Here is a 25,062-nt window from a genome sequence, read left to right on the forward strand (position 1 = left end):
CAATGACAGAGGAACCGGAAGTGCCCACAGTAGCCGGCTGCACTGATAAAGTGCGGGGTGGGCAAAGCTGTCGGGCTAGCGAGGAATCAGAGGAGGAAGAAGATGCCACGAAAACGCTGCAACAACCAAGGACTGTTACCTGTCAAACAATTAATACAAACCTTATCTTACAATATATGTGCATATTTTAAGTGTTGTATGTGTTCGGTACCGTGTATAGTTTAAATATTCATACCATCGTGCTCTTCTTATTGACCGGTCGTAAACAATATTGTATAGGTATATTAATCCAGCTCTCAAAAGAGTGGTTCTGTGTGTGTATGCGTGTGTGTGTTTAAAGCGCTTTAAACGTTTGTAAGATTTGCAAATTGGGTTTTGGTTATAGGAGATTGAGCCTCTGTTTGTTTTGATTAATCTTAAAAATGCAACTCTGAGACCTTTCAATCTCAAACGTCCACTAAGCCGGCAAACAGGTAGATTTACCTGGGACCTTTGAAGTGAAAGGCTGCAGAGGACACAATTTTAAACTGAAAGAAAAAAAATAGAAAAATACAAAAAGAACGTAGAAAATAGAAAAAGAAAATGGAAAAAACCCAGCCCTGTGGCTGTGCGTGAGTTTGCCCCCGGCCCTATTCCCCCCCAGCCCCGTGGCTGTGTGTGAGGTTTTTCCCCCCTCCATTCCTCCCTGCCCTTACTCCTGATTTTGTTCGAAGGTGAAGGTTTTTTGTTTTGTTTCAGCTTGGAAGTCCTTATCTCTCTAGGGGAGGAACAATTTATGATATTGCTCCCTTGACTGTGTTGTTGCACAATGCCGACCCAGCCTGTAAAATTGAGCTTACTGCAGATCAAAGGACTCTTTTACAAAAAATCAATCATTGCTTACAAACATCTTGGTCATCTCGGAAGATACTGAATTTACTGATCTCGCTTTTGGTTTGTAACAATAGCGAATCCCCATATGCAGTCATCTGTCAATAGCAAAACAAAAGAGGGGAATCTGGGAAGGATAGAGACCTGAATGACCCTGCCGTTGCCAGTAGCAAGAGAACTGATAAACCTGAATCATTCTGGGTATTGGAACGGGTGTTTCTGGGTGTGCAGCCAAAAACGAGCATTCAAACCAGACCCAAAGCTGTGGCAGAGTTAGTACGAAAAGGCAGATCTCGAATTACTGAGATCAGCGGTCAAGAACCCGCAGACATTAGCATTCCAGTTAATGCTGTAGACCTAGAGTGGTGGTTACGAAATGTAATACCACTTCAGGAAGCCCTATTAGGATTTGAAGGACAAATACATTCGCAGCAGCCGCAAGGGAAGAAGTGGCAGATATTGTCACGAAATCAGTGGCTGGAGAGAACAATCATACTCATACTGAGACTCCATCGTTACTCCAGGTCCGCCTCCCACTCCGACAGTTTTTTACCAGGCCATTGAGTCAAGAAGGATTATATTTGTGTTACCTTTTGTACTATCATACTGATGGAGTTTCTAAACACTAAGATTGTGCACAAAACAGTCTGCAAAGCTAATTGGAGCCTGTCATCACCATTTCTTGTGTAAGCAGCTATTTGGGTGTTAAACAAACTACTATTTACTAGTAAATGTGCTCAGTTTGCAGTGTGTGGATTACACAGTACCTCTTTAATTATAGGTATAGATTAATTAGGATAGCTGTCTGTTCTTGACTGGTAACAAAGGCCCTTGGCCTGTAATACCTGTCTTTTCAAACACTTCTATCTTTTAAAACAACATATAATTTGTTAAAATAGGAATAGCTATTAAAAACATCCTTTTCTCAGCAACTGGATTGATTCACATCACTAGTGATTTGGCAATGTTGTTCTGCTCCTCAGTTATGCACTGCTGCTGCCACTGCCTAGCTCCTCTCAGAGCCAGAGGTAACATTTACCTTAACAGAAAGGTGACAGACTGCCCCTCCAGTTTTAGACAGGTACTAATTTCATCTCATTTTCACAGTATTTTTATGCTCTCCAATACTACAATCAAGGACATGCTTCACATTTAGTATATAGTGCTTATTTTCCCTCTTTTTCCTTCTGAGACAGATTAACAGAGTGACAGAAGCCTGCAGATAACTTGTTTCTGCCTCAAGCACTTAAAGCCAAAGTCTCAGTTCAGGTAAATCAGCAGTAAATTCACCAGAATAAGTATCAGCTACTTTGGAATCTGTTCATCAATCGTGAACTAACACACTCTTTCTAAATTTTGCTTTCAGTGACATTTGTGGTTTGGAAGTGTTTTCCAATGTTCCCCATCAGAACTGCTCTTTTGATGTCACACCATGAAAACAGGGAGATCTACAGAAAGGAGAAAAATAAAACAGGGTAAACTTTGCAAATATCATCAACAAATGCAGCCTGTAAGCTTGTTGAAGTGGACTCAGCTGTCATCATGTGCCAGGTCACGCCTCCCTATCGCCTCCCAGTTATGAGAAGCAAAGCAGTAAAGCAGCAGTAAAGCAGCAGTAAGGAAAACATTTTCACCAATATGAGAAAAAGAGTAGAGAGGGGAATATTAATAAATCTGGAAAGAATAAGATTTTCAGAAGGGACTACTGATTTAGATTCCTATTTCTGGGCCTTTAGCTAGGGGTATTTTAAACAGCCAAGATATGAGGAAAAGACCTCAAATTAAGTATCTAGCAACAGCAAAAGGATTCATTTAATTGTGTTTTTCATACCTACCACTACTGTTAACACTCTGCTTGATCCAGTCAACAAAAGCACTGACATTTGTGTACACTCCTGGGTAGCTCTTCCTTCCACAGCCCAGGCCCCAGCTGGTGATTCCATGAAGGGTGTAAAATCCTGAGTTATCTTCTGAAGGACAAACTAATGGGCCACCCGAATCACCCTGCACAAGGACAAAGAAATCTTGTTACGAGGTAACTTCAGTCCTTATGTTTAAAATATCAGTTCAGTTATGAGAGGCCCCAGCTGGTCATGTATTTGGGAGTTTCCATTTTTTAAAAAGCAGAGAACGAAGCAATCTTTGTTCAAGGGAAGTATCTATTATTGCAATATGAGTAATTAAAATCCTACTTTTAAGGAGTCTTTGCTGTAATTCAGCTGCAGCTTGTTTGCAAAACAGCTTTTAGTGAGGTTTTAGCATTCCCCTTTTCAGAACCCATCTTGCCACACCCCAAGTGTGAGAAGGCAAAGGTGATGTGCGCAACTTACTGTGCATGAGTCCTTGCCTTCTTCCAGAGGGAATCCAGCACAGATCATCCTCTGGGTCACTTTAGTGGGAAGATTTATGTAATAGCTCTGACACATGTCAAGCATCAGGATGGGGACTTCCAGCTGATACAATTTTTTCCCCTTTTCTCTGTCTTGAAGTAAAAGACATCTCAGAAACCAGCAGAGGCATGGTAACTCCAGAAAGAAGCTTTACGCCTCCTCTTTTTGGAATGGTCTTAATCTGAATTACGTATTTCTTTCCTCCCACCCATTTCCCTGCATTTCTAGCTGAGCTTACGCAAGTGAAAACTTTTTAACGCCTCTCTTGCTCAGGAACTAATGTATAAACAGAATGAATGTTACAACACAGAATGTAGTATTTAAGACACAGCTACAGCATGCTCTAACTTCAAAATGGTAAAGACTGCATACCTTCCTCCTGTGCACCCCATCCTGTGACAACACACACCCTCGAGGGCTGAACCACCTCCTCCTTGGTGGGGAGGCACACTGGGCGCACGTAGTCGTTGAATTCTAAGGGCTCCGACAGTTGCAGTAAGGCGATATCAGAGTTCATAGTGGTCTTGTTAAAACTTGGATGTATAATATACTGCTTTATTGACCTTTTCTAGGAAAGCAAGGGCATTGACATTTTCTGAATGACTTAGGAATTTGAGTCTTTAAGTAATTTTGATTTTATAAAATTTTCAAGGCATATATGTGAGATGCCTTAAGAGGAGGATTTAAAAGCAGCTGATCAAGTCACCGGCTTTCTTATATTAACAGATCAAGATTATACCTCTTGGACATGGATCAGGGAACATGCAGGAAACTTCATCCAGCAAGTGTAGGAAGAGGGCCTTGGAAAACCATTTCTCCAGTCTGAGCAGAGTGGAGATCTGTGCCTCAGTTATGTCTGTCTTGGTAACAGTCACCAGATACTTTAGAGACAATACATTCCTCACTCACACAGCCTCCAGGATACCAAGCTTTGGATTACATTATTGGTGAAGGCATAGGTCTTATACTCACACAATTTCTCTGAAATTTTCACACTAAAGCTCTTGTGTAAATGCAGATTAAGGTCAGAATGTAGGCTGTTAGATTGCTGCATCATGAGCAATTTGGGAGATGAATTTACATTAAAAACTCTTTCACAAAATTGTTTTGTATTTTACTGTTAAGCAGAACTGATAGTACCTGTCTGTATTCTTTCTCTGTAAGATCATGAAGTCCTGTTACCACCGTCCATAAGTCTCTATATAGTTCCCTTAAAAAAAAAAATATAAATTAAGTACCTTCTCAGGCTCGTGTAATAGCATTCTTGAAACCTGTGAATCTTAAAATCTCCTCCACCCAAAAATGATATGAGGGCCCTACATATTTCCTAGGCCAACAACTCCTGAAGCCTATAGTCTTATGCAAACCTGCGGAAACCTTTCCGCTGTCTTATAGGGAGCATGAAACATAAGGCAGTAGGATCTCTCAAGCACACAGCAAACTGAGAGAAACGTCAATTTTATAAGGACTGAGAGTGTTTCATGCAGAACACAGGGTCTGCATGGTCCACATCATCCAGGGACAGTGCTGGTCCCTACCTTCTTCATGAAAAAAAAAGTGTGACTCTAAAACATAACTACCTATCGAATTATACAAAGAAATGCAACAGAAACATTTCATTACAAGCCTTTTCATTTCTCAACTCAATCCTCTCACTACCTGAAAAATCTGTCATAAATCTCTGATGAAATTAGTTGTGTAGAATCATTTATCCATGTAGGCAAATTCTGATGTGATTGCAATGAGCAATTCCTCCTCAAGAGACCTGTTAAAGCAGTAACTTTAACACACAATGACAATAAGGCTCTTGACATAAAATTTCGCAAACTAATATTTAGAAACTCAGAAGGCAAAGCCCAAAATTCAAAAGACCACTTGCATTTCAGATGCCCAGTTTTGTTGGAGTGAGGAAAAGAATCAAAGAAATATAGAATATATTTATATAAAATATAGATATCTAGGTATCTTTGGCAGCTCTTGAAAGCTCACCCCCATTTTGAAGTAATTGCAATTTATTTGAAAACAGGCCAAAATACCTAATTATCACAGCAACTCTGGGAGGATTTTTAAAAAAATATTTTAATGACCCATGGTACATAAATTTTAAATTAATGTATTTGTGATTAATTTTAAATTTGAAATAGTCATGTAGCATTCAGCTTAAAAGATGAATAAACAAATTGCATTTTAGGAAGTATTTTAAGAGTCTAAAAGTCACACAGACTATCCTTTTTGACTCCTCTCAATAAAGACAGAAAATGTAATCTGATCTAATAGATTGATATGCTCTTAAAAAGTGAATGGCACAAACACCTCCTGCACATCCTCCAAAATCTAGACAAATACAGTAATTTTTTAATAGGTTGATTCTACCTGGATGAAAACATGCTCTGTAAATGACCCAAACACAAAGTTACCTAAGAGTAAGCCATGGCTGACAAGAAACTTAGTATCTCATCATCTGTTCTGAAAACTGATCTGAATGAAAATCAAGCCTACAGAAATAAGTTACTTACTTCCTAACAGCCATTATGGTCATACCACATGCGCGTGGTGCAAAAGAATCCTATGCCCATGTGAGCTGCAAGAAGGTGGTAATCTAAACTGTGCCCGCCATCCTGGGCAGAACCACTATGCTGCAGAGAAACACTGTACAATCACAAACGTTCCCAGGGTTGAGCTCATCTCAGTGTACTTACTTAGAATGAAAACAGTGAGCAGCTGTGACAACCCATTCTTTGGCAAGAATTGCTCCTCCACAGATATGCTCATCTGAAATTTGTACACTGACCTGCCAAGGCCATGAGTATGGTATAGCTTCTTCACCTCCAATTATCCTGCTGAAGATGAACCTGGGCTGATTTGAAGGCATTCCACAACTATAATCTGAAACAGAGAACACTGGTGTCTCAAGAATTCTTTAGAGGTTAAGATTTGGAGAAGCAAAGAACAGCCCAATTAAGAACTACTCCACAAATTCTCAGGCTTTCCTGCTCCCCTTTTTGCTAAATCTCTCAACTTCCCATATTACGAAGGATCTCAGTGTCTACAGACAGCATGAGAAGATGATCTTAGCAAAACCAGAGCTTCACCGAGATCAAAGCAACTACTTTGCTTCAAATGTTTTAGCCTTAAACCTGCAATGAATATAGTCTTATCACATTCTCCATAAAGTATTGGAGGGAAAAATAGAAGATCTGAAATGCTGGTTATTATTTTCAACTACTACTCTTTGCAGTTATCTTGACCAAAGCAAGTAGATGTAAACTGGCATAGAAGCTGAAGTAATGTCACTGCCTTCCTGTAAATGACTTAACAAGATGAAGGAAACAAGAAAAATTAGGTTCTGCTGTTCTAAAGATAAAGCATAGAAGTGTAATTTATTCATCTCTTTATTTCCTCAAAATATCTTCATGAAAAATTCTGGGACAACTCAGAGTGCATCCATTAACTATTTGGAGAAAACACCATTTAAATTGTAGCTCAAAAGGTACTCCCTAGTCCCATGAAGAAAATGTAACCTGAGTTGACTTACCTGTTGTAACCTGTGCTGCTTCTTCACTCATATCCATATCTTCAAATTCTGCTTCACTAGTTGAATCCAAAGTATCTAAATCTAGCAAATGAAAACAGCAAATCTGTTAGTAGGCCACCTTGAGTGGTATTATTTTTATTACAATTATCACTTTTATTTCTTTTATTATAATTTTTGTAGAAGGAATAGATTTCTATGGTAGGGATCTGTGCTAGTACATCTTCACATGGTAGTAAAGTGCCAGTTAAACACTGGCATCAAAACAGCCTTACACAAAAAGCCTTTCTGAGGTTTGGGGTAGATTCATTGTTTCTCTTCGCACACTCATTAAGTCCTTTGTTTAATACTTCCATAGGTTCACAGTACAGTTTTATCACTGAAACAGTTTCTTAGATGAAAACCTCCTAGAGCAAAATAATTGGGAATAGCCAGATTCACTGAAGAGCCCTTTGTGCTGCGCCAAAGAGGCAGCCTGACAAGTTACTTCTATTACCTGTCACATGAACAAAAGAGATTGTAGCTCTGAATCCTCCAAAGGTCTCTGTTTCATCAGAGTGGAAGACAACCAACATCACAGCAGAGGAGCTTAGAACAGGTGCTGGTAGTTCAAATCCACAAGACTTGGCTAAAGATGAGAAAGCAAAAGTTCACTGCAGGTTAACGTGTACTTTTTCATCTTTATCTCTTCCAGCAGTGGGTACCTAATATTCTATGTATTCTAGCTTTCACAGGAGGGTAAAAAATAACTGTGCACAAGAAAGGAGCAGAGATAAGTACACTGAGGTAGAAGGATTGTTCTGTTATTCTTGTCGGTGTGTCCTTGTTCAGTAATTATAAGAACAAGAAGACTTTCACACTATTTCGTAAGAGACTTTTGCAGGACTCATGCTCATAGGTTGCCACTGCCTGCAGAACACACTGGAAACTTGATTTTCCCTTGCTAATGTCTCAGCACCAGCAAGTGCTGAAATCAGTTGATTGGGACAGGTCTTCCTCTCCCCACCAATGCAAGCCAGAGGAATCTCCAGCAAGGTGGCAAGAATTACACAAATGCGCATCAGAGCAACAAACGACTGGAATATGAAAAGGACATCTCTTGGGTGCTTTCTGTACCTGATCATTGCCATAAAAATAAATTATTGTTATGCCCTTTTCTTCATTTACATTAGTTCATAACTGTATTTCATACAGAAATTTAATACACAAAACTGTTCTCTTCAATGTGTTTTTGCCTCTAAGTAGAACAGATGCAGCAATTCCTGAAAGTATTTTTCAAGGTACTAAAAGTAATACCCTATTACATACCCTGACACTTTAGAGGCGTACTAGATTTTAGACTATAAAATAGGGCTAGTAAAAGTCAGAGAAATAATCCCCAAAATACATAAAAAAAAAAAAGTCAAACCAATTTCCTCCTCTTTTCCCACATCTTCATACACAGTCACAGCATCATGAGAGCAATCTTCACTATCTTCTACTTCAAATGACTGGTATGTAAGCTTTGAATAAAAACATGAAAAGTAAACCTTGTTAAATTCACAAAGAAAAATTCACAGATCTACATAGTGCTTTTAGTATTCTCAATGATTGCGTTAGTGTTTGGTTTATGTGACTTTCAGACATCTCACAGGTGATACACAACATCTTACATTTGCTAGAAGAATCTGTCATGATAAAATTTAAACCAGGAAATCCTATTTTACTATAACCTAAAGGAGAAATCAAAGCATATCTGGCTTTTGGGGTGGAGAGTGGTTTCTCTTAACTGTATCCAGCAGCATTATTCACACTTGTATTGCTTGATATTGTTTGTCCTTAGCTGCATAATTTCTTTTTACCTCAATGTTGCCCACTCTCATTCTGTAGACACAAGAAGGGCTCATGTTATACCTTGATTACATGATTCGCTGGTGCAAAAAAAATCCATTGACAGTCTGCCACGTTGCTGTAGGGCTCCGGGTAGTGCATGCTTTGTAACACCCTTTCTTCAAAAAAGACAGCTATGGACTCACAGCCAGAATCTGGAAAGCCAGGAAAACAAAAATGGAGTCACTGTGATTTCCTATTAAATCATTCATCAAAAAATAAAATCTAATCCAGAAAAACTCTTGTGGTATTTTCACACATCTGAGAAAGACAACAGAACAACAGGAGGAAGCTAAATCCTTTGGCATGAAAAAGATACAAAAAGTTTTTGATCTGTTCCCTGTCAGAAGAGCAATTCAATCCATGAATACAGCATTTCTCTTTTGGCTACAGGCACAGCTGTGTGAGGTGCCAGAAACGCAGGACACGGGCATGTCAGAAGAACATTTGCCAACTTTCTTTGGAAATCAAAGTGGAGACATAAAACACAACCAGCAGATATGACTTCCTAATGGGCTATGCATTGACAGAGTCCCTCAGAGGAGATCCCTCCCTGCACCCTGTCCTTACACTCTGCAAAGGAAAGACACTAGTTGGAACAACTTCAGAAACAGGAAAAACAGATGTCTGCCTGTAATTGGATTATCCAGACTCAGCAGACAGCCCCTAGTGATGATGAACCACTCTGCACAACAAAACTGAAAGCAGTTCTCCTCTACATATATATCTTGGCATTAGCTGCCTCTCTCAGGGCTCCTCCAGGAAAGCACGCTTGGGACTAGCAAAGCAGCTTTCATCTGGAAAGTCTGCTTATTTGAGTAATCTTATGAACTAAGTTTTAAAACATTCTGGAAGTAGGGAAAGAAATGAGATCTTTTATAATTGGATGGAGAAGGGGCAAAGTTAAAGGAGTGCTTGTCTCAAGAGCGTCTATCCTATCTATTTCTGACATCCCAGTTTCTGCACAACATCACATGGCAGTCTAAGGACACTTACCTTGCTTATAATAACATCATCCACACAGAGAAACCATGGAATCATAGAATAGTTTGGGTTGGAAGGGACCTTAAAGATCATCTAGCTCCAAACATAGGAGATTTATTTTATTTATTTCATCCTGAAAACGTTTTTCAGGCCACCACACAAGAGCTCAGACAGGTTTATTACTAGAGATAGACTTACTGGGAACGATATCTGGTGTAAGAGCTTTGTAGGTCATAGAAAAACCAGTTCCATAATCTTTGCTGTCAGAAACAAATTTCAGTCTTAAACTATTGGAGCCAATCAAAATAGGTAATGGAAGATCTCCTCCACAGAATTTTCCTGAAATATAATATTAGAGAATAATCACCATTTTATGTGCTTAGTCACTTGAGAATAATTGAATGCACCATTTTAAGTTTTTGGCTACTCAAATTTAAAGATGGAAACTGCCTATCCATTCCTCTACATACGCTATTAATCCATTAGCCAAATAAAAGATGCATGCTATTAAAAACCAAGAGCACAATTGACAGAGTTATCTATCAGTCATTTCCTATTCTTTTCGCTTCCCACATTCTTTGTCTTTTATTTTAGATAATACATCACAATGAATACATCATAAGTAAAACATAATCAACTGCAACGTCCTCTTTGTGTGTGCTTGCCATTAGAATGATGCCAATAATCTGTACACTGACAGATTTTTGCAAAGAACAAGGAGACAGTAACTCACCAACAAGTCTGTCGTCTTTTGAATAGACTGATAAAGAATCATAGTCACAAAATGGGTCTGGCTCTATATCAAAGCGGGAGAAACGAAGCAATACATAATATCCTTCTGGTACAAACAGAGTCCATACACACAATCTGGAACAACAAATTAGTCCCTACTCACAAAACTGCAACAAAAAAACAGCCACACAAGTATGGGGAATAGTTTCTGGGGAAAACTGTGTTTTGTCTACTTACTGGTGGTTTTGATAAAACTCTTTGGGACTTCCAGGAAAATGTAATTCTCCTTCACTGCCAGGGAGCTTCCCATCCTGAATGCTACAAAATGCTGCATTGTACAGTTACAATAAAATAGAAGGAATCAGGTTTGACACATATGCAGTCATCCGTTCCACCAAAAAGCTCAAACACCCAGAGAATATTGGGAGGGTCAGCTCTACCTCAATTCTTCTGGCAAACTGATGCTGAGTCTTCTTTATTTGGAATTATGGTAAGTCAGTTTTAAAACACATATTTTTGGAGAAAAAAATAAGTACTGCCAATGCACCATCATATTTTATTATAAAATGTCAGTGCTTGCTTTTAACCTTAAAGAAATTATTTGGTAAATGAGGATTTCAGTATAAGTAATTTTCAGGGAGGAAAAATGCGTACCTCAAGATGTAAGAAAACTATTCATTGCAGCCCCTTTGGAATAACATCCTTAGCTACATTCCTACAGGAGAGTTTTGCAATAGGTATTAAAGACACTTTAAAAGAAGAAGCAGAAAAATTCCTCTCCAAATAAATGTCACTAGAAATACAATTACTTACAAAATTAATATTGTCTTGCTTTTCCTTCTCCTTGCAAGGTAAGCCAGTAAGACATTTATCAATAACTATGTATATGAAAACAAATATAAGGAGTCATGAACTGACAAGATTATCTTACCTGAAGCATTCTAGGAAGACCAGTTAAAAATTTCAGAGAAACAAACAGCACTTAAACACCCAGTTCTCACTGGCCACAACAAGTCTATACAAACTGACCACATGCTCATTTACCATCCGAGAAATCTCACTATGGATTACTGAAGTTAAAATTTTAAGATGTAGTTCACAAGAATTGTTTCTAATATTTTTATGTGAACTTATACTTAGATAACAGAGTCCAACAAGAATGTAAGTATGGCAGAATCAAAGTAAAACTTTGATTTAAAAACATGTTATATTCAGGGGAGTATATCACATCTTATTCATAAAACTAGACATCACACAAGCAGACAGATTCATCATAGATTCTGCAAAAGTTCTATTAATATAACTCACACTTTCTATCTAGAATCTATATTTTCATACAGAATCAACTTCACAAATTAGATTTCAGGCATTGCTTGGGGTTCTGTTCTACATTTTTTCCATTAATTTTATTTGCATTTCAATAAAAATATAGCTTTATATATGTAGCTGTCTTAAGGAAAATTCCTTTTTGAAGTCATCAGTACATAAGTACAATGCTACATACGTTATTTTTTTACAGAACCCAGAGGAAAAAGGTATACATTTAAAGCATACATTTAAAAGTGCTTTGATGAGACAAGTTTCTTCACATTTCGTCTTTCATAGATTAGATATCAGACTATTTCTAGGGTCTTTTTATGCTCTAACACTGAAGACTGTTACTCACCTGTGGGGCTTTTCATTTTCAGATCTAAAACAAGAGGGATAGGGAAGGGGGTAGAAAAAGAAGAATAAATTATTGTAGTTTCCTATTCACAATGTAAGCTTTATTTTTATCCAAGTGAAATGGTAATTTTATACAGCTAGCACTGAGGCAAATTCAAGTTATTCCTGGGGACATAATGCCTACAATAAACTAGGCTTAGAATTAAAGCAAGATTGCAAGTTCAGGCAATGCTGACTTTGGAATAAACAATTCTAGAATTAATCATACATCAATAAGCCCCTGCTCAGCCTGACCAGCACAGTACTGTCATTTTACATACTTGTTGAGGAAATACATTTCAAGTAAGGGTAGCAGAATCCAACTGCTGGCACCACATCAGGGACACAAAGACAGTAAGCCTAACAGCAATTACAGTTAAGATCTTTTGCACCAGTGTGACAATATAAGAGTGAGAAAGCAAGCAAAAGCTAGTGTAGTGCAACTGAGAACTGTGTTTTCACTTTACTTACTGAACTGCTTTTTCTATTCACTAGAGCCAACACACTTCAATTACAACAATAGCTAATCATATTATTTTTTCCTGATAAAAGGAACAAACCAGTATTGTTTTAATAAAAAGACCCCATCTCTCTTTTCTATTTTTTTAATTGAAAATCAAAATATTTTTCAGAAGCTAAACCCTTTTCATTTTTCTCTGACTTAATTTTTCTCTTTCTGCTTCTACAAGAACCAGTTGAAGCTGTTTTCTAATGGGAGAGGACTTTTAAATAAAGTAGCCCAAACTGGAAGAAAACATTAAATCAGTTTCTTGATGCCTGAGTGAAGTTCAGCCTTGGACAAATTGTTGTTTATATCTCCTGCTCCATGACTTTGGAAGTGATACATAGTTTTTATGCTGTTCCCCTGCATGGATGGCATACGTAGCCTTTTGGGCAGAGCAAGCAAAACCACGTCTGAGAGCATGACTTTTCCCCATGTAGTCAAATGTCTGATCCAAGATGTTTTAGCTGAGAAAAATGACAAGTGACTTTGAAGAGGTGTGTGTGGAATTTTAGATACTTTGAAATGGTGAAATTCCCACTTTAAAAATAGCAGTCTAAATATATATATACATAAACACGCACATATCTAGACCAAGTAGGAGGCAAAGTGGAAGAGAAGCAAACATTTACAATGCTCTCAGTTTCTTTTTGGCAACTAATTAAAGTCATTGTGAAATGCTATAGTGCTTTGCTATGAAAAATGGGGGAAATACGTGTTATATCTTGAAAAAGATAAAAGAAAATTAAATATTACTATGAGACAGAAGAGTTATCAAAGGTGTGGGACCCAATACTGTGGAGACTAACACCTGCACTCATGTTCTCTTGAATCCAGGAAAGCACTGCGCTGAGGTCTGTAAATATTCCTGGAGATCCTCTATCGTAATGCTTCTTCTTCTCATTATTTATCCAGCCACGAGCACATCCCATCCCCCAGGAGATCACACCAGCAAGAGTCCAGGCACCATGCTTACGTCGGCACAAAAGGGGGCCTCCTGAGTCTCCCTGTAAAACGACAAGTAAAAGCCACAAGCCACAGCTAAAGAACTGCATGCACGCTACTAAGTGAGCCTCCAAGAGTTTAGAGAGTTCTCTTTTGTGCCATACTAACACACCTGCAACATAAGGAATAGTTATTCTAAAAAAAAATCTGTGAAGAGAGTCTTTTTTTATTGTGATTAGTCAGGATTGTCAAGAAGGGGAGAGACAAACTAATTCCCTCATGGGTGCACAACTGTTGTGTTTTAGCATGTAAAAAGGAGTGAGGAGCTTTCTTTTCACTCCCATGACAAGGAACAATCCCTTAACCTTTATGTCACTTTCTTTCCTTCCTGTAATCCAAGGCAATACTTTCTACTTCCCTCCTTAGGATTTTAGCAACACGAACTAATTAATTTATCAAGTGTCCTGAGACAGAAGGCCCCAAGCATTATTGTACTGGGATACATTGCAAAATTGCTCTTAGGAATCTGTCATACAGCTCATACAATAACTAAAATGGAATCATGTAATTAAGTGTTTTGCCTCATACAGAACCTTTGAAAGAATTTGCACATCAGAAAAATACATTCCAAATATCACATTTTACAGTGTATTTATACACATAGGCACACGGAGCCTTGAGCATCTGAGAAACATTTGTTCAGCTGACCTGGCAGGCATCTTTTCCTCCATCTGGAAATCCAGCACACATGATAGTGTCACCTTGGATCGGTTTCTTTAAAGTTGATAATGCTCTTGAACACTCCTTACTGTTCAGAATTGGTAAATGGACTTCATACAAGACCTGAGGGAGTACTCCATCTGAAATACAGAAGCGATTATTCAAAGGAATGTGAACTTAATGTCACTGCTAGTACACACATGCAAAGAGTTGAACACTTGCTACAGCTACATAAACATCCAGTTTTGAGTACATAAGAAGCTTTACTTGTATACATTTCAAAATGTTCCAAAATTGAAATACAGGTCTATATATCGTAGTGATCCATTTTTAAGATAATTCACAGGTAGGCACAGAAGCTGGCAAAGATTCCAGTTTGAGATTACAGTTCTTACGATTGGTTGATGTTATTTTCTGGCCTGTCTGTGACCAATCAAACTCTTGGTTTCAGAAATAAGACAATATGAAGCTCCATGTCAAAGAGCAATCCAAATGGCTTACTCTCATTTAGACGGCCCCAACCAGAAGCAGTGCAGATAAATCCTGCTTCAAACTTTTCACCTGGATCAGGAAGACATGCTGGCAAGACTGATGAACCTGCCACATAAACATGAATTTTAACAATAAGTATTTGAAAGAACACAACAAATAGCTTCCTTTCTCAGTTAGCTTTTTAAAACTAGAAATTATTGTTGGTTTTGTGGCATCTGGAATTTGACAATTTGCGTCTGTCTCCATTTTAGAACAGAAAAAGAAAGCATAAGCACCACAAGCTTCAGTCCAGGCCTTGCCTTTCAATTTAATCTTAGTTGCTATCATGATTAAAAGTTCCATTAGAAAAAGCAACCACTCACCTTTGCGGTGGCAAGAACAAGCAACCTAGTGATGTGAGCTGGAGCCTTTGCAAGAGCAAGGCATCAGATGGACTCTCCCATGTACCTCCATATAACAAGTGATGTGAAGTAGCCTTCCAGAAAACCTGACCGTAGGGCAAAGTTAGTGTAGAGCTGAGAAACAGTTGCTCACGGGCCAGGAAATGGGGAAGCAGCAACTGTGCTCCTCTCACCTTTCCCTCCCCCTTACAGCCCCCAGATGACCACTCTGCCCCTACTGAGGATGCGCCTTTCTGCAGTCCGCCGCAAGGGAAAAAAGGACCAACAGCAGAGGGGTCTGAGTGAGGTACAGAAACCGCTGCAGAATGCTCTGGGCTCTGATGTGCCTTCCAGTAGCCTCACCATTCACCAGAGGCAGAAATATCCACCTACGCCTAAAAAGTAGCTAAAAAGTACCTATTAGACCAAATTTTAATATCCTGTGTAGAAAGACCAATATATTTTTCTTCAAGGGAGGATTACATATGAAAAAGATCATTTAATTCAACTGATATATTTTTCTGGTTTACCTCTGGTATTTTAAACAACCAAGTTGCAAAATACTCTGGAGATTTTTAGTGGTATAAGCTAACAGGTGGGAAATAGGTTTAAACTGAGTTTCTAGACTTCTCGCAGCTTGTGGGAGAAACAAAGGCTTTACCTTCCTTACTGAAAAAGATCACAGATAACTATGGCCTTACTGAAGTTGAAGGCTCCATCCAGCTTTAGAAGGGCAATGTCATAGTTCATTGGCCTTCTGGGGTCAAAGTTTGGATGCTTAATGACATATTTAACAGGGAGGGTCTGCTCGCCACTCTCCTTGATCCTCAAATCTTGCTCTCCTGCAGTGACATTCAAGTTCTGGAGTAGGTTCCTGTAGAAAAATAAATAAAAGCCCAGCTACAGTGTCTTCAAAATGAAAAGAAAAAATATAGTTGTTTTTAAACTGGAAGGTTATTACTACTGATAACTAAATAACTTTCATCTTCAGATTTATGTTTAATATGTACAGTCAGCAAGAGCTGACTATGCCCCACAGTAGACATTGGGAGATGAAAAGGACTGGGAAGAAAGACCATTCCACTAAGGAACCAGCTCCTCTTCTTGCATTTAAAAATGTTCGGTCACACTGCTTTTGAAGGAGGAGGGAAGATTTGGATATAGGAAAGTACAGAAAAAAATAGGACAAGTTCTCCAGCGTTCTCAGTTTATACCTTAAAAACACAGTGAATCCTGCTTTAAGGCTCCTAGTACCAGATCAGGTACGCACCAAAGAAACACAAAAGCAATCATTATAAATTTTTTGTAGTGCTTCAGATTTACTCACCAAACTTACTTTTGCGTCAGGAATCCTTATATTGCTTTAGATATTGCCTGTCCTTCTGTAGTTAATATAAACTCTGCAGTTATTGGTTAATTTGACCAAGATGGGATCACATATGGTGTCAAATACAGATCATATTTCTAGTGCCAGGCAATACACTGATATAAAGATTCAGAAATAACAAAACCTTCCATACAGCATTCGCAGATACTTTTTTTTTTTTTTAGCACTATGGCTGAAAACCATCAGAATGCAAAAGGTCACAACTAGATCAATTCAATGTCTATTTGCATATACTTTACAGTTGCTACCACTGGAAAAAAACCCAAACTTGCAGTCACCTGATAATTACAGGTACGTACAGATTTTTACCTACACTTCCAAAATCATTCTCCATCAATCACTACAATTTTATTTTATTCTTAATTATATTTGAGACTTTCAAAGGTTTAGTTTTTTCTCCCTCTGTGTTTGAACATGGAAAATACTGGTTACAAATGAGAGAACAGCACCTGTAAGTAATCACCATAAACAGATGCTACAGCACACACACAATTTCACAATCAATGTATTTCTGCACCTGCAGCCAGCTCCTGAAATATCACATCCATACCTGTCTAAGACGCAGTGAGCTGCCGTGATCACCCACTGAGCAGAAACAATGGTGCCTCCACAGAAATGCTTCTGCCTTCGTTTCAAGGAAACCTGCATCCCATAAAGAAAGCACACCAAATAAACCAAATCTCTATATCTGCTCTGACCACATTTGAGGAAGAAAAAAGAGAGTACAGGCAGGTATTCTCTGGAGATTCAGATAGCTAAAGGTCATGCTGCATTTCAAGCTAACACTTTCATGGCATTCTTATGGCCCTTGAATCTAAGAGATCCTAAACCTTGCTGCTCTACTCAGCTGTGACTTGTTACGTAGATAAAAGCAACATACATGTAATAAATGCCAAGTCACTGAGGTCCCCAGCACGCTGTAAAGGTTACGAGTTAGTTGAGAATTTTTCCTGTGCAGGTCACTGGGAGCGCTGCAAATCCGTGATGCTTGACAACAGTGGGGGCTGAGGGTGGTGTCCCTCAGCGTCATACATTTTAGCAGTTTCAACCGTGCCTCTTCACAGTAGATTAATCCACATATGCTCTTTCCAATCGCATTATAAACAAAATAATAAATTATAAGCAAAGGTTTCTTACAGAGCAGGACAGGTTCTCTGTCCTCTTTGCCTGCTTCATAAAAGCAGAGTGGAGCTCAAGAACACACCATAAGTGTCATTAAGCACAAACTATACCCGTTTTCCTGTTTTGTCATTTCTATTAAAAGTCAGGACTTTGTTCTGAAGATAAAATCACATTTGCATGTGCAAACCTGCCATGGATGTGAGCCTTGTTTCACCTCATTTCCCCCAACAATCCGAGTGAAAAAGTTAAAGTAACTCCACAGTTTTGTTTCTTGAACTTCCTGCCCACACTTAGGATCTGAGGAGTAAAAGAGAGGGAAAGAAGGAAAGACTTAGACTGGATTTTTTCTGCTTTTTAGTACGTAAAATTGGAAGGCACGGCCTGGCACAGAGGCCAGTGCAATCTCTCAACCACAACAGAAAACTTCACATGATTTCTAATACAAACTTCCCAGACTACGGCTAAATTGGGCTAAGAAAAAGGCTACTTTATTTTGCAGAAGTTCTCCAACTGAGCACTTTTTGGTTTAACTGTATCACAGATATTAAATTTTGCCTTCCATGAGCAAATGTGGCTCATTATGTTCATACTTACTTGAACTTTCAGCCTCTTTTCAAGCAAGTTTTGGAATTATTTTGGTACTAAATCACTATTTCATTACTTCTTTCAGGAATCTCTTTACACTCAGCATTTGCACTTGAACTATTTTAGACCAATAGGATCAAAATGCAGAACATATAGACCTTGACGACCCACACAGAAGCTGAATTTCTACAGATCTACCATTGGGCCCAATTTATTTCTTCTTAACTTACTATAGTTATCATTTACTGTGGCTAAGTAGAGCTGATAAAATTTATGGATTTGTAAAGGAGTATATTTATTGAAACAAGCATTTGTGGTGATAACCACTGATTTGGTAGTAATTTAAGAAAGGTAGGGGCAAAGCAACCAATTCTCATACATTTAAATCAAATTCTGTTAAAAATGACATTGGGAAAAATTTTGCATCCATAATTTGGAATATTGTGTTGTTATTCCGGCAGATAGGTGGCTGTATTCAAAGGATGGAGAAGCAATACTTGCATGCACTCTTTAGAAAACATGGAATTCTTCAAACCATAAAGTACAGCTTACAACACCTATAAAAACAGGTTAAAATTGTCCTTAGGATTAGCATGGATGATGCAACTGATTACGGTGTCTCAATAATGCTGACACAACGCTACCAACCCTGGCTTTTGAATAAAAGAGGCTTCCTATAGAAATGATCCAGTTCATTTATCTGATTTTGCTTCATTCTTTCTTAATTCTCACTGCACCCACCTTTTTCTCATGTGCAAAGACACAGTGAAGAAAGGGAAAAGAGGAAACAGAGAAAACGTTTTTAAAAATAGGATTTAGGTTTTACAGAAAGGAATTTGGTACTGGGGAAATGGGCATAAGTAAATAAATATTTTTAAAAATCAGATTCACGGGCTAAAACTTTCCTTTTTTTTTTCTTTCAGCACTGAATAAATCTATTTTCCTAACGTATGCAAGGTTAGCTTAAAAGTTACAAGTTAATATTTATATTAATATTATAATAAACATATTATCTATATTCTGACAAACTCTAAAGTCTTCTGCACCGTGGCACATGTTAAGCCCAAGAGATTCCTGATGGCTTTACAGACAGATTCAGGACCAATGTCATTCTTCGGTCAGATGAGAGATTTCTGTGTGAACTGCATCACATCCACCTACATGGGAGGACTGAGAAGCAAGAGAATGCCATTCTACAGAATACTATGTTTGGACTGCTTAAGTGAGCAAAGAATTATGATGATTTAGATGCCACATCTGTTTTGACAACCAAAATAGAGTTTTTACAATGAAAACAAGTGATTTGCAGAATTTGGGAAATCAAGCTGTAAATTTCTGGGTTTTAACTACTGCAAATTTAAAATGGAAGCAAAACACTTATGGAAACAGCGAAGATCTGACTTCTATGTCAGTTTGCTATAAATCAGTAAATCTTCATGAAGGAAAGAAGAACAACTGCAATCACTAATTGTTCCAAAAAAAGAATACTCTGGATTTTAAACTGTAAGACAATGTAACAGATGACTCATTGTATTTTGTTAAGATGGGTTACACCTTAAACCATGACTTTCATTAACTTGCTGAAAATCTGAGGGTATTTAATTTTATTTATTGAATTATTTATTACATATTAATGTTATTCATTCTGAATCATCGAGGAATCGGAAAAATGTTTTGTAAGAATTACTCAATAAAAGATAACTTTCAATTACAGACTTGGATTGGAACAAAAGAAAGAATGAAAACTAGACCATTTATTCTAATGCTACCTTCTGTCTAGGTCGATGAGCTTTTAGGATCAAAAATTTAATAGGTGCAACTTCTTTGTTCCAGCCCTGACTCCCATACTTGTCACTGCCTAAGAACAAAAACATTAGTGCTTAGAAAACTGTTAAAGCGAGATGTGAAATTTTCACCCTACCTTTCTGAAGAGCAGATGGTAGAGCATGACACTCTGCAACACACATTATCCCCAACAGGAGTAGCTGCAGCTTAATGGGGGCAACGCACATCTTGTGGTGCTAAATGACTGAGTGAAAACAAGGAGAATTTTTATAAAGAACAAGAAACCCAAATACTACATTGCAGGAGAACAGCAACTAATTGAAGTAGACGTTGCTCATTAATCCAGCCATAGTGCACCTACCTGCACAAAAAAGTTTTTCAAATTTAATGGAGCATGATTCTTTGTAAGCCATTACTGATGTCTTTGCTTTAAAATACTAGCTAAGGCCTTACCTAAAACCAGTTTTTTCAGGCAAGATGACAAAACGAAGTTATTGCTTGCTTTGCTGCAATTTACTTCCCCAGGCTGACTGAATCAGAACACACATGAACAGGATGGCCGTTGTTATATACCCTTACAATTTCTGCAGCTTTTGAGAGATAATACTTCATACACTTCCTGTACACTTCATATTTATATTTAGCCAATTTTACAGACCTGAGAAGCACACCAAAAATTTATCACTTTGTTGGCAGTATGCTCAGTGTTGTACAAGACAAAGATAGCTCTCCACATTGAAGTGTAATTTTTTCAGAAGAGTGGCATTTACATTCCATTTTTGAGAGGCAACTAAGGAGGACAGAGCTTTTAAAAAATAAATTTCAGTACTGGTGCAATCATTAGCACTAATTCTGAGTCCCTTTGATGGCTAAGCTCCACTTTTAATAGCAGTTTAGGCGCAAGTCCTTAGAAAGCTAATCAAATCCTAAATAAGGAACTCATCAGCAGCTGAACTAAAAGATTTCACAAAAAAGAAAGCATAATTTTAAATTAACCTGCAAATTCACCACTTAGAATTTTGTTTTCATGAGTTTTAGTAAATATTGCCTGAACAAAGTGAAAAATACAATCAAAATGCTATCTGAACCATCTTAAATTCATGTGGAATATATAAGTACCAACTAAGAGATTAGAGTCATCAAGAGAAGCAATAGATTTACTCTGGATGACAGAGGCCACACATCCCATTTATACCAGAAAGGACAAGATATGTTTATATCTGAGAACGTAGAAATATTTACACAAGACAGGAAAAAACAGTTTGTGGTTACTTTTTTTCTTGTCCTACATGGTTGTGGTCCTCAGGTTCTCCTTTTTGTAAAAAATAATTCAACATTTCCACCTTCAATATTCCTACAAACCCCTTAATTTTCTCATGGGAAATGCATCAAACTTTGAATACAGAAACATGAGGTAAACAATACCCGCATGTTAGTACAAATTTCAGTCTTGAACATCTTCATAGTCATAACTTATCAAAAGTACATTTACTGAGATGCCACTATGCAAAATATCTATTTTTTTAATTAAGTTGCAACAGTAATTAAACACTTTATCTTTTTGTGTTTACCGTCACAAAGGACAAGACTCTTGTTTTTTTCATTCTGCCCAGGCTCCCAAAGAAAAAAACTTTATACTTTACTCATTAGCCCGAGTCTATTGAATATGTTCTATTATTTGCCAAGAATTTCACAATACCCCCCAATCCACCATCAGTCAACATCCCAAAAATTATTTATGTATTTATTAATTTCTAGGGTTTTGTTGTTATTTTCCTTTGCTAGTCAGAGGATAAAACCCCCTAGATTTTACTCTGAATATGCAGTTTCATAACAAACAACTGAATACAAACCCTGTTCTAGAAACTTTGAGTTGCAATTGTTTGTTCTCTTAGAAATATACAGAACTTCTTAGGACTGCAGTTTTCCTACTCGTTGTGTGGAGACCACACAATTACCCAACTTCTGAAACCTGTGTCACCAATATCATTCCAGCACTAATCAAAAACTTTGAAAGTTGCTGTCTTCATTAATTCATTTGTATTTTGCAGGGACAAAACAAAAAACCCAAAACCAGTCCCATGTACAATAGAGCTCTCTGGTCACCCACCACAATGACATCCTTTGGAATGATGCCATCCAACAGGATGATATAGAAAAAAGAATAAACAATCTCTGCAGTTATAAGCGATGCTGTGCAAATGACATCTGTCCCATTTACTGATGAGAAATAGAAACATACAGCCCACTGATAAACGGAGAAACAATCAGCTCATTTCAAATTTATGGCAGAGAGGCAACACTTACTGTGCAGCAACCAGACGTCAGAAAGAAAAAGCATAGAAAGGCACTTTCTCTACAATGCGATCCTTGTCTGGGATGGCAAAATGTAAGCACAGGCTTTCTTGTCCAACTACTTTTTGTTCTTCTCTTTTGCTACCTGTTTATCTTTCTCCTGAAGCTGTTTTCTTTATCCTGTGCTCAGACAGAGGCACTAATGATTTTACCTACTTCACCCACTGGATAACTGCTATTGCTCCTAAACCTCGCAGCTTTGGCAGGCAGCCCTGCCAGCATCACTCCTCAAAGAACGGTAAAGGTCAAATCTTATGACATGATCTCCATCCATGCATGTGCTCCGAATCTCAACACAGAGCTGTTAGCATCCTGTACCTTTGTGGGAAGACAAATCAAAGGCATTAAATCACCAAGTGTCCAAAACGACCGCGTGCTTGAAATCTAGGACTGATCCATGATTTAGCAGGCAGAGCTAGTCTCTAGCCCAAAAATAATAGTGTGAATTGATGTTAGTCTGTCTGGCCTCTAACTTCTTTTGCTGTGCATTTCATTTACAAGGATTTTATTCCCCAAAGTATGCTTGATGCTATAGAAATATATATAGCTTTTTCTTCCTAGGAGATGCTTAAAAAGTAAGCATCCACACATACAAATAAGTTTAACACCAAGAGACAGCAAAGAGTATAGACAATATTCATCAGCTGAAGCTTCCAGAGCGGCTGCTCTCTTCTTCTGGTTTTGGGAGGGTTTCAAAGGAGGTTGAGGGCTGGTGGGAGGGAACATAGGCTGCATTTCAGTGAAGGTTAGTGGATCACTGAGACAACCAGGCTGCAAGTTGTGAAAAAATACTTTCTAGTCTCACCAGAAAAGTTGGTTAACATTGCTCCTCCTGTTAGAGTAGGAAGAAAGGTGGAAAGTTTATTCACCTAGTGACAATGTGAAATTTAAGAGAAGGGGGAACAAGGAGTGAGGGACAGAGGGTTGGAGAGGGTAAAACAAGAAGGAAATGGTGGTTAGTAATTAACCTGTTGGAAGATCAGTAGAAAAGACAGATTTAAATTGGATGGGGGGGTTGTGCTTTTAAGGATCACTGATAACATCTGAACCATTTGCAAGGTCACTGCTGGAAAACTGGAAAACCTATAGTTCAATAAAATTTACAGTTTCGTAGTTTAAACAAGACATTATGTCTTGGAATATTAAACTTCATAAATCTTATCATTCAACTATTACATTTTTTAATCCAGCAGTTCTTAACCAGAAGCAGATTTAGCTTTAATAAGTATTAAATGTATTTATGTTTGTGCATGAATTTTGATTTTCCAGCAAACTTACTTTTCACCAATTTTAGCCTACTGTAATTTCACATAATAAGAAAATCAATTCTAATGCCCAAGATGGGCTCATTATTGCCCACAATTTACCCAAAATGAAAGAACTCAGGTGAGTATAGAAGACCCTGCATAACAACAGCACAAAACTCACTTCAATTTTAATATGCTCCAAAAAAAAAGACCACAACTCACACAGTGAGAAAGGTTAAATTTTCTTTCCCTTTTTTTTTTTCAGCCAAAGTCTTCATGTTACTTCAAAGATCAATTTGATCTGAGGGAATTTCCTCCTTGAAGTTCTCCATTCCTAGAATCAAAACATTATATAACTCTTCAACTCAAACATGGGTTTCTCTCATCTCTGAGCAGAACCATGCTGTTCCGCCATGTTACACCTTCAGCTGGGATTCACGTGGTTGGCAGTCGTGTATTTTTTTTAGACCAGCAGAGATCATTGATAAACTTGCTTGAGCTCCTGCAAAAGACAAACCACAGAATTTCACCTCAACGTTGCCACATGAATCCTACTTAATCTTTGTTGAGGATTATAGCTTGGTTTGGGTAAAAAATATTGGCAAATTAAAATTTTGCTGTAATAATGTATTTTCCCAAAAGATTCATATCCATGACTTTTCAGTTGCCGGGACACTTTTGGGAAGGAAAATGCTTGCCTCAAAATTAAGCAAATAAATATTTATAAAGAAGTCAGAGACAAGTTTTAAGCCAGTACCATTTTGAACCTATTTGATTTCCATATATTTATGAAACCAGCGCTGACGATTGATTGTTACTATACCAAGAACAAACAGTAACTCTTGAAAAACAGAAGACAATTGCTTCACATTGATCCAAATAACTGAAGCATGTTCCCACAGCGCTTGTAGTTCATGATAGCTTTAAAGCATCCCAAGTTTAGGCTGCGACCAAGAGGGCAGTTGTGCCCCATCTTCTACTGAAGTGTCTGTTGCTGTCATCTCCCTGTGCGAGCCTCAGATCTGGTCAGGCTGTGCAGACAGTTGAATATTCTTCTTTCTAATGTAGCTGGATTTGCACTTATAGCTGGATTGGCTTCTTGATCAAAGCTGTTACTCAAAAACTGAAATCTAGTGCCAATGCAAAGGAGGAGGACTGAATGCATGCACTAGACGGATCAGTCCTTTCCTTTCAATGGGAATCTCTCCTTACAATTTAAAATATCTAAAACAACAACAAAACTTCAGCCAGACCAGATTTTGGACACAGTGTTGTCCTAAAAACAGACCCAGAGTTTTCCGTACTCTTCCAAGCTTTGTAATGACCTCCTGTCTTGCTCCAATTAGTAAACGTACCTCAGGTCTGCAATGCTCTGCAATATTGGAGAATCAACTACCATACTCTAGGGATTACAAACTCCCTTTTCTTAAGGTATGAAGATCGCTGAAAGGGCAAATATCT

The 25,062-nt window shown here is 37.9% G+C and overlaps 1 protein-coding gene across 2 annotated transcripts; it reads right to left on the bottom strand.

The window, feature by feature from the left end:
* On the bottom strand, positions 1-24,448 carry OVCH2 (ovochymase 2). Of its 2 annotated transcripts, XM_054068539.1 has the most exons (22): positions 23,824-24,447; positions 20,136-20,243; positions 17,817-17,926; positions 17,058-17,149; positions 15,822-15,994; positions 14,750-14,848; positions 14,237-14,388; positions 13,395-13,590; positions 12,044-12,067; positions 10,615-10,705; positions 10,379-10,512; positions 9,844-9,984; positions 8,686-8,816; positions 8,201-8,294; positions 7,289-7,420; positions 6,796-6,876; positions 5,960-6,146; positions 4,401-4,470; positions 3,633-3,828; positions 3,201-3,352; positions 2,706-2,874; positions 2,180-2,318 (listed from the first exon to the last, which is right to left on the bottom strand). In XM_054068539.1, the coding sequence occupies exons 2-22, from the start codon at positions 20,224-20,226 to the stop codon at positions 2,296-2,298; spliced, it is 2,538 nt and encodes an 845-aa protein (XP_053924514.1). In that variant the 5' UTR covers positions 20,227-20,243; positions 23,824-24,447; the 3' UTR covers positions 2,180-2,295. The 2 variants fall into 2 exon arrangements, with proteins under 2 accessions (XP_053924515.1, XP_053924514.1); XM_054068540.1 differs by lacking the exons at positions 2,180-2,318; positions 14,750-14,848 and adding an exon at positions 1-139 and having other exon boundaries at positions 23,824-24,448.
* Positions 24,449-25,062: the final 614 nt, after the last annotated feature.

This window comes from Cuculus canorus, chromosome 5, assembly GCF_017976375.1.
Source record: "Cuculus canorus isolate bCucCan1 chromosome 5, bCucCan1.pri, whole genome shotgun sequence".
In the NCBI taxonomy this organism is placed as follows: domain Eukaryota; kingdom Metazoa; phylum Chordata; class Aves; order Cuculiformes; family Cuculidae; genus Cuculus; species Cuculus canorus.